At 35.4% G+C, this 16199-nt stretch overlaps 1 protein-coding gene across 1 annotated transcript; it reads right to left on the minus strand.

Annotated features, from left to right (window-relative positions):
• Window positions 1-2512: 2512 nt before the first annotated feature.
• On the minus strand, window positions 2513-14545 carry LOC145270435 (uncharacterized). The gene is made up of 2 exons (XM_080126078.1): window positions 14444-14545; window positions 2513-4506 (listed from the first exon to the last, which is right to left on the minus strand). Exon 2 carries the CDS (start codon window positions 4339-4341, stop codon window positions 3391-3393), a length of 951 nt encoding a protein of 316 aa, XP_079982204.1. The 5' UTR covers window positions 4342-4506; window positions 14444-14545; the 3' UTR covers window positions 2513-3390.
• Between the last annotated feature and the right edge of the window lie 1654 nt (window positions 14546-16199).

The raw sequence follows: 16199 nt of genomic DNA on the forward strand, positions 1-16199 counted from the left end.
ATTAAAAAAACTATTAAGACGTGACCTCAGCATAAAAAATGTTATTTCAGGTGGTTTTAAAAATTTACACAAGAATATATACATAATCAAAATATGTTCCTTTCGCAAGTTTTTTGCATGAGAAAATCAGTTTTTTTCACACAAGAATATTCACGCATATAACAAAAATATTGTTTTTAACATTTTAAAATGTTTATGATTTTAGTTCTTAATGTGGATGGACGAGTAAAAAGAAGGCATGCTACATATGTAGTCGTGTACAACTCAACTTGAAGTTGTTGAGTTGGAAGTTTTGACAACAGAATAACCGTATAAATTGTTAGTTTACCCATACATTTAAGTTTGAAGAAATCCTCCTGCAACTTACAATTAATTTTATTACGATATGAATTCATATCCGAGGGCAAATTTATGGATAGTTATTATTCCTATTATTGTGTAAATATTTTTAAAGATTTTTTATTAAGTCAGTTAGTATGTTTCACATATTTTTGTCTTTTTGTTTCATTTTCTTCAGTAAAAGTTCTCGTAAATAAACGGGATCCCTTGCTTGCGCTTCCACTTAAACTGCAATACATAGATATTTGAATGTTCGATTAGAATTCTTCTGTCTTCCATGTTTTTGTATATGACACATGAAATGGCTTACACTTTCTGTGTGGTAAAAAGTGCAATGTGGATACGTCACAGAAATGTGGATTTTTCTCTTTTTTAAGATGGTAATGTACATATATTTACACATTGCATTGTATAGTAGAAGAACCTGACACACATGGTTCACACTATTTCTGTGTGGTAAAAAGTTCCATTGCTGAGATCACTCATCTTTTTAAAAGTATTTATCATAAACTATGCTTGTAAGAATTCATTATAATTCTGTCCTGATCATAGAGACATTCTCTTTGAAGCCAGTTAATAAAGCCTTCCTTATATAGTCCTTGATGACTGAATCCATAAGTACTTGTGACGATATTATTTGGCTCATTTTTCCAATTTTCTGTAATTGGAGTTCTGGAGTAATTCAAACAATGGTTGTCAGTGATTTCCATAGCAGACTTGTTTTCTCATTCTGCCATATTTGTAAAACTGACTTAATTAAAATGGTTGGCCATTTTCGTGATAGAGATTTTCTCTTGATTCATGAGACTGGTATACAATTGAGGTAGGGATTTTGGAAGATAATGTTTCTTTTTTATTTTTATTCATTTGAAGATTTTAACGCTGAGTATGGGGCAAACAAACCAGCTGCCAACATTGTCCTGCTTTTTATTGAAACAAACCGAGTTCTTTTTAGTATCCTAACTGTTCCCTTAAGTGCAATTGTCTGGATCTCTTTTGCACTTTGTTCACCAGGAATGTTAGTTAGGTAGGACTTCGTGTTCTTCTTCATAAGCCCTGTGGCACCTATAATAACTGGTATGATTGTTATCTCCTTAAGATTCCAGTTTCTTTTCATATCATACATGAGACCTTGGTATTTGGTCTGTTTCTGTTCAGACCACCATCATTAGGGACACTCACTTAAACCAAGGTTTCCACTCTTTCCGACTAATTCCATATAACTATGTCAGGTTTCACAGCAGCATTTTCAAGGTAAATGGCTGTAGGGATTACATGGTCATTTCCAACTGTTCTTTCAGGTTTATGTTCCCAGGACTTGCTGCTACACTGTATGGGTAATTTTTTACAGATGGTCCAGTGGAGGTACTTACATACACCATCATGTCTCGCCGTAAAGTAGCCATCCTCCAAAAGAACCTTGCAATTGATATCAGATGACTAACACTTTCCAATTCTATATGGCAGAACCTGCATTTGTTGTCATTACTGATACTTGCCATCTTCATGAATGCATTGGCCATCAATCTCTTGCCTTGAGCAACCAATATAACCCTTTCTTGATCGTGCTGTAGGGATCCCCTTTTGAGCCAGTCTTTGTCTATGTATTCCTGAGAGGGTCCCCCCCAAATACTTTGCACGCTGATGTTGGTCCTATTCTTAAAGGTTCATCCTCTGGAAGGTCTCGGTATATATGACTCAAATTGTAGGCACTCAGATTCTTATTCAGGAACTTGCTGAGTGGGTCTATTGCCATAACAGAAGAGCTGTCACCTTAGAATATTTCCTTCTTGATTTTTCCTTCAGTGATTATGGTCTTTCCTCCATTGTGACTTAAGGATATTGTGGTTTTCCACATCTGAAGGTGAGCCACCACTGTTTGTCTAATTATCGCATTGATATTCTATAATTCAAGGCACCGAAGTAATCGATCCATGCTATGCTCAGGTTTCTTTGCCTCTTACTACAGTCTTTTAAGATGGCGTTGTTGACTAATAGCTGGTCTTTGGTACCAAGGCGCTTTCTTCTGCATCCTGTCTGCTCTTTTTCAAGGTAAGTCCCAGAAGATAGTTGGTCATATATATAGTCGGCTACCAGACCAGTGAAAAGTTTGTAGGTAATTGTTAGATAACATATTGGCCTGTATTAAATTGGGCGTTGTGTCTCCTTGGTCTTGGGTATGAGTCAATTGTTTTAGTCAAAAGTTTTGGATATTTTCGATGCCAGGTGCTTTGTTGTTGAATAATTGTACCAGTTTACTTGTTATCGTACCAGGAGTTATGACTAGTTCTGGACTGAGGCTTGGTTTCGTTGAGCCTAATAATGTCTTTAATCCACTAGGCTTTTTAATGGTATTTGCCTTCTGTTTAAAATAGAGGCCTCCTCTAGTTTTCCAAGTCTTGCTCTACAGGTGAACTATCTACAGTAATGGTGTTCCTTATAAGTTGCCTGTAAAAAGTCCTTTGGTTCGTTTTAAACTGCCATTTTTTGAATTTGAGAGTTGATCTTGTTCTCCTGGTTTTTAATCCTCTAGGAAAGTGCTGGTATTTTCCTTCCAACTCCCTAGCTGTATAATGCAACCCCTCAATGTTCTCATGGTGGTATTTGGTACAAAGTTTTTTAATGGTTGTCTTAGGATGACACTGTACACAGGGATCTTCAAGGAATTGTTTTATTTGGCTTAATTCCTTCGTGAAATATGTTCTCATATGATCCAGCAAATTTAACTTCTGTGTAAAAGAAGAACCACATATTTCACAAGAATGTGGTTTTTCTCACTTTGTTTTTTTTTTATTTTACTTCAGTCGAAGTTCTCAGAAGTCAAGGGGCCCACAAACTTGAAATCTATATGAGATACATAGATATTCGAATGTTCCATTAATCTTCTTTATCTCTCAAGCACAAGTTAGTGAGGAGATCTTATTTGGGCTGCGAATACTATGTGATTTTGAATATTTGGTCAGGGTTTTCTTCTATGGAAAAAGTATCCTCAGGTCAGACTGTTCTGACAAACCCCCATACAGAGAGGCTTTAGACACTCGAGGACAGTATTTAGTAGGCATTCAAGTTCTCCCCTGTATGTGTTTGCATATGTTTCAGCAAATGTGACTTCCGTACAAAAGAAGAACCACATACTTCACAAGAATGTGGTTTCTCTCCTTTATGTGTTGCTATATGATCCAGCAAAGTTGACTTTTGTGCAAAAGAAGAACCACATACTTCACAAGAATGTGGTTTTTCTCCTGTATGTGTTTGCATATGTCTCAACAACTGTGACTTCCTTGCAAAAGAAGAACCACATACTTCACAAGAATGTGGTTTTTCTCCTGTATGTGTTTGCATATGTCTCAACAATTGTGACTTGCTTACAAAAGAAGAACCACATACTTCACAAGAATGTGGTTTCTCTCCAGTGTGTATTTTCATATGATACAACAAATGTGACTTCCATGCAAAAGCAGAACCACATACTGTACAAGAATGTGGTTTCACTCCCGTATGTGTTTTTACATGAGTCATCAAATTTGACTTCGATGGGAAAGAAGAACCACATATTTCACAAGAATGTGGTTTCTCTCCTGTATGTGTTTTCATATGATTTAACAAACTTGTCTTCCATGCAAAGGAAGAACCACATACTTCACAAAAATGTGGTTTCTCTCCCGTATGTCTCTTCATATGACTCAACAAATTTGACTTCTGTGCAAAAGCAGAACCACATTCTTCACAAGAATGTGGTTTCTCTCCTGTATGTGTTTTCATATGATGCAACAAAGTTGACTTTATTGCAAAAGAAGAACCACATACTTCACAAGAATGTGGTTTCTCTCCTGTATGTGTTCTCATATGATACAACAAATGTAACTTCCGTGCAAAAGAGGAACCACATACTTCACAACAATGTGGTTTCTCTCCCGTATGGGTTTTTATATGAGTCAACAAATTTGTTTTTGCTGCAAAAGAAGAACCACATGTTTCACAAGAATGTGGTTTGTCAGCCATGTGTGATTGAATCTAATTCCACAAATTGTATATGCAATGTAGTGTATGATAATAGGACGGCTTTTAATTTAGAAAATTTATATGAAGAAATTTAACCTTTTTAAATCGCCAATGCAGAAATGTCCTTCTTATCAATTAATGAATTTCTTTTCATTGCTGCAAATCCTGGAAATATAAAATAAGTTTTTAAAAATATATTTCATGCGGTAAAACTGAATTTCTTTATTTTATTAAAAATATCTAAAACACTTATTGTTAATGAAATTCCCCAAAAGAAAAAGAGTAGTTAACAAAATTATTGTGTTTCTATTTTCAGATATTTCATTAAAAATCTTCATGTTTCTTTATTTTAGAGATGAGGATTGATTATTCATATTATTATGATTCTTCAGAATACTGTTCCCATTTGGCTGTTATTTTCACAATGTTTCCATGTTACTTCCGATCTTATTCAGGTGTATTTTGTTGAACTTGGGAATCTTTCTCATGAAATTAGAAATCTGTGCAGAATCTTGAATAAAACCCTTTATTTATGGCATGCTGTGTTGTTAACGATGACTGAGTAAAAAAATTTAAATTGAAACTTCAGTGTTCAAGTGTATCTAACTTACAACTGAATTTTATCAAGTACCCTACCACAGCCCCACAAGTCCTATCAGACAATCCTAGTATGAAATTTAGGAACATTTTTGTTTCTAGACGTTATCTATATCTATATGTTTTACTTCTCTATAATTTTACCTGTTCATATTTGACTGTTAATTGAAGTATCCCAGTGTTCAAACCAAGTAAAAACTTAAAATCGAGAAGGCGTAAAGAAACTCTGCACTATGCAAAATTGTATTTTAATATAATTTTAGAACGTTACTGCAACACAAATACAACAGGAACACAATTAACTAGTTAATATTTAGTAGTATAACTATTCTGTAATTTCACAACCTTGAATTAGTCTTCAGCAATACTCTGATGAAAGGTCATTCAACTTTAATTTTTGTCCAAGGTTCTTCCCGATTTGAAATTGTATCATTAAAAGCAGTATTTTAAGGCGACGAGAGCAGTCAAATAAGGGAAAATATCAGATAACTTTACAGGAGTTGAGTGGATGATGTAGAGTAGTATTTTAGGGTGACCAGAGCAGTGAAATAAAGGAAAATATCAGATAGCTCTCCTAACCACAAAGAGTCCAGGCAGACATTTCATAAACACTCATGTAAAACAATATGAGTTTTACCTGGGCAGAATTGACGAGGTCCCTAGCGGACTATTATGGAATTGCTGCAAACCCTTACAAACATATAGTCGAAAATCTTTACACAAGTCTGATACTAAACTGCGACTGGCTTAAGAAAAATAAGGTTAAGATGTTCTTTTATTCATTATGTCGTTTAGATTATTTGATAAGTATTATAGTCTGGAGGAAGATGACCATATTTCATCAATAGTTAGGTTAACACAGAAAATTACATTAAAACACCAGCATCTGCATACATGCATAGCTTGTGCGTGTTTTAGAAATGGTCAAAGATTAGAATATGAGATGGTGCAAATAATAAGTCGATTCATTTGCAATCTTAGCAGAGTATCAATAGCTAATGTAGTGGTAAAGGTTAAAGGGTCTCGTAAGTTTCCGTTGCTTATAATGAACAACACCAACCAGTCACCTTGAGATGGGGCTGCCAAATAGCTAAGTGTAGTGTGAACAAAAGAATGAAATTCCTGAGAATAATTTGAAGGGAATAAAAGTACCTGAAGAATTCAAGTTGGAAGTTGATATGTTGCTGTAATATGATAGTCACAAAGAAGTATTGATGTATGATGCATTGAGTGCATGAACACATGTGGAGAAGGGTGTATTGCTAAAGCAACGAAATGATGGGGATAGGTGTGATTGAGTGATCGAATAGACCAGGGAGTTTTCTGATAGTGTTACTAGAAAAGAAGGATCATAGTAAAAGATTTTGTTGCTGAAACATAATAGAGATTTATTCATTATGGAGGATAAAGAATTCGGCAGAACTGATATGGTGGAGATGCGTATTGATACTGGAATGCATGAGTTCATATGGAGAAGTGCGCATTGAACACTGCTAAAGAAAATAAAGTTAGTAGACTTGGCAATAGGGGAAACGATGCGGGTAGGTGTAATTGAGAGATTGAATAGAGTTTTCTGATAAAAATATTACTAGATTTGATTTTAGGGCTTTAAATAAAGTCACAAAGAAATATGCCTGGAGATATGTATTGATACTGGAGTGCATGAACACATGCGAATAAGGGCATATTGAACACTGCTAAAGCAAAGAAATGATGGGGATTGGTGTGATCGAATAGACCAGGGAGTTTACTGATAGTTTTACTAGAAAAGAAGGATCTTAGTAAAAGATTTTGTTTAGATTTTAGGGCTTTAAATAAGGTCATAAAGTGTCCATTAAGAATTAATGCCCATAGTTCTACAGGGACAGGAAGATTATGCATTACCATATTTGGATGATATTTTAATATTCTAAGATACGATGGAAAGTCACTTGGATCACATAGATAGGGTACTACTAGCCATTTTACATAAGCACAACCTCAAGTTGAAAGTGATGTAGTGTGAGATAGCCTAAAAAACAAAGTTTGCATATATGCATATATACTGGTTTATCCCAGACGATTTACACTATCTTAATAAGTTGGATCACTATTTGCAAAGTTAACCATCTATACCGATTACAAACCCCTATTTATTAAACTCACCTTTACAGAATAGGAAAATACAGACGTTGGCTTTGAGTATGGCTGGCTATAACTGCACGATAAAGTACATGAAGGGGAAGGACAGTGTTTGTCAAGCACCGTGGATTCTAGCAAAGATAATGACGTTCTCTGGTAAAAATAGACGGGAGAAATTACTTGGTAGGTGCAAGAAACTCGAATCTTTTGAAACCCAAAAAGTTTGCGTCATAAGCAGGTTGAGGGCTCATCAGTATCGCACAAGAGTCCCTAGTTATCAAGTTTAGATTTAATTAGGGGACAAAACCCGACCACGAACAATTGATAAGGTGATATGTACTGTCGCAATTGTAGCAAAATTAAAATAATGATCACAGAGACGTGATCCTTCCATTAAATAATATATTAATGCCTTATAAAGCCTCACTATGTGGATGAGCAACAATAGATCGCTTTGATCACGGATAACATTTTGATAAAAAGAAACAAAATCTCTAGATGTTAAGATTAGAGATCTGGGTTATGCACATGCATGGCTCCATCCACTCATCCCCTGGTCCACATCTCCATGTCTTGCTGGGTGTACGCATATAAGGCAGTAAATAACAGAAAATATTTTTTATATCTTTATACAAAAACGAAGTGTACAAGTTTTTTTTTCTGGATGATGAAAAATCGACTGTGCAACATACGTTTCACTTGTAACAATGCATGAAAATTATAATAAAGGATTGGCTGTTTCCCCCTAACACACTCCCCAGTCCTTTTGGACGAATATCAAATTGAATAAATCTCTTCTGCCTTCCATCATTCTTGCTAAACTTAAGACACTGACACTCAAAACCTGCAATGGCAGACAACCAAGCTTTGCTCATTCATATTAACTAATCTGAATGCTATTGAGTTGGTTAAGAATATCAATAGCATATCCTATAAAATATTGGCCGATTTTAACATCAGCATCAACCTCCCCTTCCTCTCATGGCAGGGAAACTCTTCGTATATCTAAAATGTGATGAGTCAATCGCTACCTTGTTTTTGGAGAGTACTTCAGTCACTGTACCTTTTCCCCAGCGAGTTGTGCAATGAGAATTGAGTGGTTTCACCCACACCTCTTCACCAACTGCGATGTCCATGCAGGCCTGTTCTTCTCTCTGTGTTACAGTCATAAGAAAAAATAAACTGGTGCGGAACTGAATTTTCATCTTGACCAGTCTTTGGCATCATATTGTACCAAAAAAACTGCTTCTTGGGGCGAAATCTGACGTCTTGATGCCACAGCTTTTATAGTGCGATGGTGCCTCTTTATAATTCCATTTCCATTTGGATGGAATGCAGCTCTAAAATATAGCCCCACACTCCACTTCACATATAAGTCTCTAAAAACTTCTGAGCGGAAAGACGTACCATTATCCACCAACACCTCTTCTACTGGCCCCCTTTCCATAAAAACCTCCTCGACAACTCTCTTTACCTCTTCTGCTGTTTTGTTCTTGATTTTTCGCCATATCGCTACTCTCCCAAGCCCACAATCTATCATAGTTACATGCAGTGTATGTTGATAATGTGTAATGTCAATGGCCAATCTCCACCAATTCTCTTCAACATGCTGTTCCCCTTTTTCATGTCTAGCCGGTGCAGGGTCGATTGATTGGCATTCCCTACATTGTTCCACCACCTTTTGGACGTCTTGCATTGTGATGTGTGGGTTTACATTTCTTGCCAGGTGAAGGGTCCGTTCCTTTCCAAAATGATGCAGGTCTTTTAAATTCTCTACTGCACAACATGCTGGAGCCCTGTCTCTTTCCTTGTGTAACCAGGCTTTCTTGACTCTTGTCAGTCCATCTGCTTTATTTTTTGTGACGGAACTAAGGTAATAGTTACTTTCAGTTCGAATTCTCGAACCAAGTCTCCCAGCGCTCCAAGTCTATGCTTGATAAGCATCTCCACTGCTCCTTTTGTTTTGATCCGCTTATCACCAGACAGCTCTGATTTAATCCACGACACCACTATTGCAGAGTTTTAACGTTCACTATCTGTAAACCCCATTTTAGAGCCAGATTGATGCCTTTCATCACAGTATTGAGTTCCGCAACATTGATATGAGCGTTATCATCCTTTTTGCGTAGCCAAGCAGCATCTAAACAGCCACTTCTCTTATTTCCAATAATACCCATAATGCTACACTGCTAGCATCACTTCATATCACCCCTTCATGGCCCTCTTTACAGCCATTCTCCTCTCACAGGGTCCATTTTTTACACTTCTGCAATGACTTCGTCTATCATGAGAAGCACTTCTTGATCAACTGCATCTTCCCAACTGTCTGTCCCAGTCTGCCTTTAAATAAAACTGCACGCAGTTCGCAGCTATCCAGCTATTGGGTAGTGGCCAACCAGCTTTCAACATATAGAGAAAAGCTCTCTCTTAGCTAGGTCAACCTTGGCTTCAGGAGTCTCATTTCCTCGCCCAAACATCAATTTTCCTGCCTTATTGTTCTGTAGTCGAAATCCCAAAGCCATTCCGTTTTCCAGTGACTCAGGCGGTTTTGTCGTCAGTCCATATGCTTTGATATGCACTCTCACCCTTTCCACAGTCACCTCTGTTTCGTCCACTAGTACATCGTCGATGTAAGAGCAGGTGCCTCTCTTCACTGCATTGTCTTTGGCCAACACTGTCTTAAGAACTGCCGTCATTATCTTTGGTGCGGTGTTCAGACCAAATCCTAATCTGGTCAGACAATAAACTTGACCTTTGTACTCTACCAATTGATATTTCCACAATTTCTCATCCACATGAAGTTGGAGGTAGGCTGACTTCAGGTCCACAATTTTAGTTGCCTGCTTCATCCTCCTCCATTTCCTTATGACTTCTTCACACACGTCGATTCCGTCCTTTATGTGACAAGCGATAAACTTGTTCAGCTCACGGAAATCCAACACTGACCTAACTTTCTTCTTAATAGGTTGGACCACAACCATGAGTGGCAAAACTCCTTCAAAATTCCTCCAACTTTCCCTGACCACGGCATTAATATTCCTTCATCTATCCATATCTCAACTTCTTTTTCAAACTGCGGCTCAGCAGCTCCTTTCAGTGTGCTTTTGTAGCAGCTGACCCGATTCGCCAGTACAGGTTTCTCCGCGGTTCATCACCATTCTACCATCCATTTTTCACTATCGAAGCAGGCTTGAAAGTCATCATCCTCAATCACACACGGTCAGGGTTTCAATCAGATATGGTCGAGGTGTCGACGGTTGGTTGGTATCACCTCTGGTTACACTTCCTGTTATTCCCGGTGTACTCTGATTGCCAAATTTCACCTGGCCTTTAGCAACAGTAGCTCCTCCCAGTCGGTCTACCGCATCCAGGCCCAGCACCACATCAATTCCTGCAATCAGTCTATCCAGCACGATCACTCTCCACAGCATTCCGCTTCTCTGCCATCCACCGCTCTAACGTTGCTGGTTCCATTCCAAGAGTTGGCGATGCTCGTCGTAATAAGTGTTGTTGTACATCCAGTATCAACAAGAGCTCTAGCCCTTTTTCCATTGATTGTGATCACTAACTGTGGCAACAAACTCTCATACGCCTGGTCAGTATAAAAGGGGTGACTACTGGTGCAATAGCACCCTTTTACTCGTTTCCCAGAAGCGAAGGGAAATTCCTGCTAATGTGCCCTACTTGGCCACACTGAAAACAGATAATGTCTGGCCATGGCTCCCTACAGTCTCTCATCAGGTGTGGTCCTTGACATCGAAAGCATTTACCGGTAAATCCACAGCCTTGCTTCATCACTGTTCATTCCTTTCTGCTTGCCACAGCAGCCGCAACAGCCCCCAGCTCACTGGGCTGTTTTGCCAAAACTCTAGCATGCCTTAGAATCTCCTCCACCTCCATGGTTTTAATATCAGTAAGTCATTGCAGTTCCATGGAGATGCGATCAGGGAAACCAGTTACAAGCGCCAGCTTTACAGTCTTCTCAAGGCTGCGTCCCCCATATCCAGCCAATCCTGATAGTCACCTTATCTCTGCCACGTACACATCCACAGACTCCCCAGTCCAGGTAACTCTTTTGAGCTTGTTGTAAGCCTCAAACGCGCTCTTGGAAAATGCGGTCTTTAACCGGTTTTCAATGCTCTCAGCAATGGCCTGATCCGTCTTTCCCTAGATTTCTAGATAGACCGCTTGAGCACTTCCTTCCAAATACATTGGTATTAACGTGGCTACATCCTCGATCTTCTGCAGCCTTGCCACCAATTTCAGCTTGTTAAGCCACGCAACCACGTCACCTTCTCCAGTAAATGGCCTCAAGATATTGCTGCTCAATCTTGCTTGGTCACCCATTTTTGTCACTGTGCCGAAATTCTTTAAACAAACAGAAAATTTGATAACTGCAGTTCCAAAGAAGTTAACAGAAAAACTCTTTGGTATACTTATGCATGTACACTGCTTCTAATACATAGACCCCTCTTATTAAAACCACTAGACGAGAATACAAACTTTTAATTATAGAAAGGAGAAAACGACAACTAATATCAAAAAAGCTAAAAATAAAATCTAAACTCTCAAAATTGGTTAAAAAACTCGACGTTTCGAAAATGGGGAATTGATTTACTAAAACTTTGTATTAGAAACAAAGTACAACTTAAAATTGTAAATATTGACATTTTTTTGAAAATCTGATAGATTAGTGACAAGTACACAGGAGAATACCACTTTCATGCATGCGTCGAACATTTTTTCTTTACATTAGACCAGTGAAAATCATTTAAAATTTGTTTTTTTTTATCATAAACTATAAAGAAGTTGTACTGGTCAATGTCTAGAATCTTCCAACCCTCCCTCTCTCGTCATTTTTACGCTTATCACTTTTAAAAGTTTTCGGGGGTGCTGAAAATGAATATATGCTTAAACAGTGGCACAGAGAACTAGTTTTCATGATATGAAAAATGTACTTTTTTAAAAGTGGGGTATCTCTTTTCATTTTAAATTTAACGTAAAATGAGCACCCACTTTATGGCCACCTAGTGAGTGGAAATAATTTTTTTTTCTAATTTCATCTTTCAATAAAGACCGATGACAGTAAAGAACAGAAAAAAGAGAAAAATCTACATAGAGATAAATGTCATTCCTTATGTTATCAGTGATGATCATTTCTGCATTTGTAAACATATGTATATTTTTGCCGCAAAGTAGTTTTCTGATTATTAAGCAGTGTAATTCCTTATGTTATCATTGGTGGCCAATTCTTTACATTGTATAATCTTCGGAAAATGACTTCGTCGTGACAAAGTTTAATGGGATATTCGTTTTTAGCATAAAAAAACTCAAAAGTAAAAATTTACCAAAAGGGTTTCAGACAGCCCCCTCCCTCCAAAAAAATTATCACCGTGTGGCCTGAAAGTGAGTGCTCATTTAGTGCTAGTTCACTTATTGATCTGCACTATTTTTAAAATAATATTTTCAAGTTTAATTAAAGTTTATATCTTTTTTTGGTACTAGTGCACCTATTGATCCATGCTGAAATAATAACGTTATTATTTAAAAAGCCGTTCTTAACATGGCGATGAGAGGGTGTTTTGTAACTATTCTATACTTTAACCTTACAATTGAATAAAAAACATATCGGTACTCATGCAGAGAGTGATCCAGGCTGAAATAATAACGTTATTATTTAAAAAGCCATTCTTTACATGGGGAGGGGAGGGTGTTTTATACCTATTCTGTACTTTAACTTTACAATTGAATAAAAAACATATCATAAAACTTTAATTAAATGTGGAAATATGATTTAAAAAATAGCGCGGATTACTCTCTGCATTAGCACCAACATATCATAAAACATTAATTAAACTTGGAAATACGATTTAAAAAAATAGCGAGGATCAGTAAGTGCACTAGCACCCTTTTTTATTCAATTGTAAGGTTAAAATACAGAATAGGTACAAAACACCCTCCTCTCCTCATGTTAAGAATGGCTTTCTGAAAATAACATTATTATTTCAGCATGGATCAATAAGTGAACTAGTACCGCTCATTTTACATTAAATTTTTATAAAAAAAAGGTGATTACCACTTTTGGAAAAAGTAATTGCCTCATATCATGAAATCGAATTCTCTGCGTCACTTTTGAAGTATATATTCGTTTTCAGCACACCCGAAAAACCATAAAAGATTTTATTGTAAAGATTTTTTTTTTTGCTTCATGTCAGATTCTAGATATTGATCTTTTTTATGTTTAAGTATTGAAAATAAAAAATAGATTACTAATAATAATCCACTGAGAAAATTAAAAAAAAAAAGATGAAAACAAAAACCATTAAACAATGCAAAATATTTAAGATTTATAGTTTTTTTTCCTTTAGTAAACAAAAAACGGTAAATATGAAGAATTACTCCACCCTCGAAAATTCCTTTAAAATTACCACTCTATAGGGTTTCGGGGTTGCTGAAAACGAAAATAATGCTTAAAATTACGGCAAACGCAAACGAGTAGTTTCCAAGATATGAAAAAAAATGTTAGTTTTTAAAAAGTGGGGGATCACTTTTCTATAATAATTAAACGTAACATGAGCACCCATTTTTTTCGGTGGGGAGAGGGGCTTTCCATCCTCGGAAGATCCTTTAAAATTACCACTAACGTTTAAAATTCCAAGAAACAAGTAGTTTCCGATATGAAAAAATGCATTAACTTTATGGTCACTTTTTTTTAAGGCGGTTTGTTTTTCGTTCTTTGTTTGGATGGAGATATTTGATTATAGAACTTGTACAGTTTTTTTAATAGGCGCTTATGCAGTTTAATTAACAGTTTGGAGCAGAAGAACTGTTTAATATTTTACAAAAATTCTGTTTACATTTTAAACTTTAGTGGTAATTTTAAAGGACTTTCCGAGGGTGGAAAGTCCCCCCCTCCCCGAAAAGATCGTGGGCACATAGTGGGTGCTCATTTTACGTTAAATTATTATAGAAAAGTTAACCTCCACTTTTTTAAAACTAACATTTCTTCATATCTTAGAAACTACTCGTTTGCCGTAATTTTAAGCGTTATTTTCGTTTTCAGCAAGCCCGAAAACCTATAGAGTGGTAATTTTAAAGGAATTTTCGAAGGTGGAGTAATTTATGCAAAAACATCAGTTAAAAATATTTAAAATTAATAAAATTACTATTTTCTTTTGTAAACAATAAAGAAGTTGTCTTTTTTTTTTTACATTTAAGTCAATATTGAAAACAAAAAACAATCGACAGAGAAAAAAAATTTCAACAATGAATCAACATTTTCATTAGGATTATTCGCTTAGTAAATGTAGTTATTTTCCTTACATTTTTAACTTATTCTGCAAATGCGCAAAAATCGATACTAAATTCATGTAGTAATACTTACGTTTTTGTTTTATAATCTGCTTTCGATTAACTTTATCTGCTTTTATAAAGGAAACGATTTTTCAAATGTGATTGACTTTACAAACTCAACTTAACATTCAAGATGATGAACGGAAGAGCAAGTTCGCAGAAAACAAAATTGAAGAGGAAAAATAAAAAATAAATCATTTCGAAATAGAGCCGATTTATTTGGTGAATATCACGGATAAAATTAGTATTATTTTATTTAACATTTTAATATTTACATGAGAGAGAACAGATTACAAGTTTCATCTTTATTATTTCTCTCTTGTGCAATTTATTGGCGGAAACTGATAGTTTTTAAAGCCGCTTTTTTGTATTTTTATTTATTTATTAATTATTATTTTTTTAGATTCCTGTTTTTTTTTATTGTGTTTGAAACATTTAAGCCTAAAGTTAATCTGGTGCTTGTGCAGTTTACTAAACACATTAAAAATGAAGATATTGAAAAAGAACTATATTGTACGTACCTAAAATTAATATCTATACGGAAAGACATGCATGTGAAATGTTTTTACGGTGTCGTTAGAAACTTAAACAAAAATAAATTACTCATTATTAAAAATAATATCATTTTTTCAATAATTTTTCTTAATGGTCCTGGATTTAATTTTTTTTTTTTTTTTTTGAGGATTATAAAAAAATTCATACGCTGTCTACACCATCATTCATACAAAAAAAATATTATTATATCACATTTGAAATTTTTGTGATAATTTTTATCATTAAAACTACATTAAATATTTTTGAAATTATATTATTTTTTTGTGAAAATATTGAATGAATACTGCTTATTGTAATGTTGCTGAAATATTAAAAATAATTTTAAATTGCTAACATCTACAAAAAAGCAAACAGAAATTCATGAACATTTTTAGTTCTTAAATTTTAAATTTAGTAAAATTGTTTGGATTTACAAAAAATTATAAATTTTCACTAAAATTTTAAAAAATTGCGAGTTCAATATATTCTGTGATGGTTAATAAATACTGAAAATTTCATTAAAATCAGTTCATTTCCTGAATTTTGGTGAATTTTTAAATGAAGGGAGGAAACAAAATGTTTATACACTTTTGGTATCAGCTATTCATTTTGCACGTACCTGAGTTTAACTCATCTGAACTCATGATCGGATTACAATATTTGCTATTAAAAAAATAACGAGTTCAGCATATTCTGTGATGGTTAATGAATACTGAAAATTTCATTAAAATTGGTTGATTTCCTGAATTGAACTCATTTGGGCCCACCATCGGATACAATCTTTGCTAATAAAGCTCTCTTCACTTTTCCACACACTTCAATGAGCAAGCAAACGCTACATATAGAATGGTTCAGTCATGCCACTGTAGAAAAAAAAAAAAAAAAGAACTAAAAACAAAGGACATGTTTTGATGAATACTTTAAAATTCAAAGAAGATATTATGAAGTACGTAGCTATGGCTACAACAAAATACATAGCTGTGACTACAACCTCCTGCGAAACTATGTATGTAAAAAAGAGACTAGTTTTGCAGGCCACCATTTCAGGCAAAAAAGCTGCGGCATATTCTTAACTCAATATCAGCTTCGTGTTCTCTCTGCTTCTCGCTACTTAACATGGTGTCAGCGGGATTTCTCTTTTTGGAATGACCCATGTACACCCAGTGAACACTTCCAACACATGTTCGGCAAAAACCCACGCAGTATAATACTTTAGACTCTAGTCTTACATACACTCTCTTCTCCGTACAGAA

This window comes from Euprymna scolopes, chromosome 46 (assembly GCF_053919585.1).
Source record: "Euprymna scolopes isolate OS-2025 chromosome 46, ASM5391958v1, whole genome shotgun sequence".
Lineage (NCBI taxonomy): Eukaryota > Metazoa > Mollusca > Cephalopoda > Sepiida > Sepiolidae > Euprymna > Euprymna scolopes.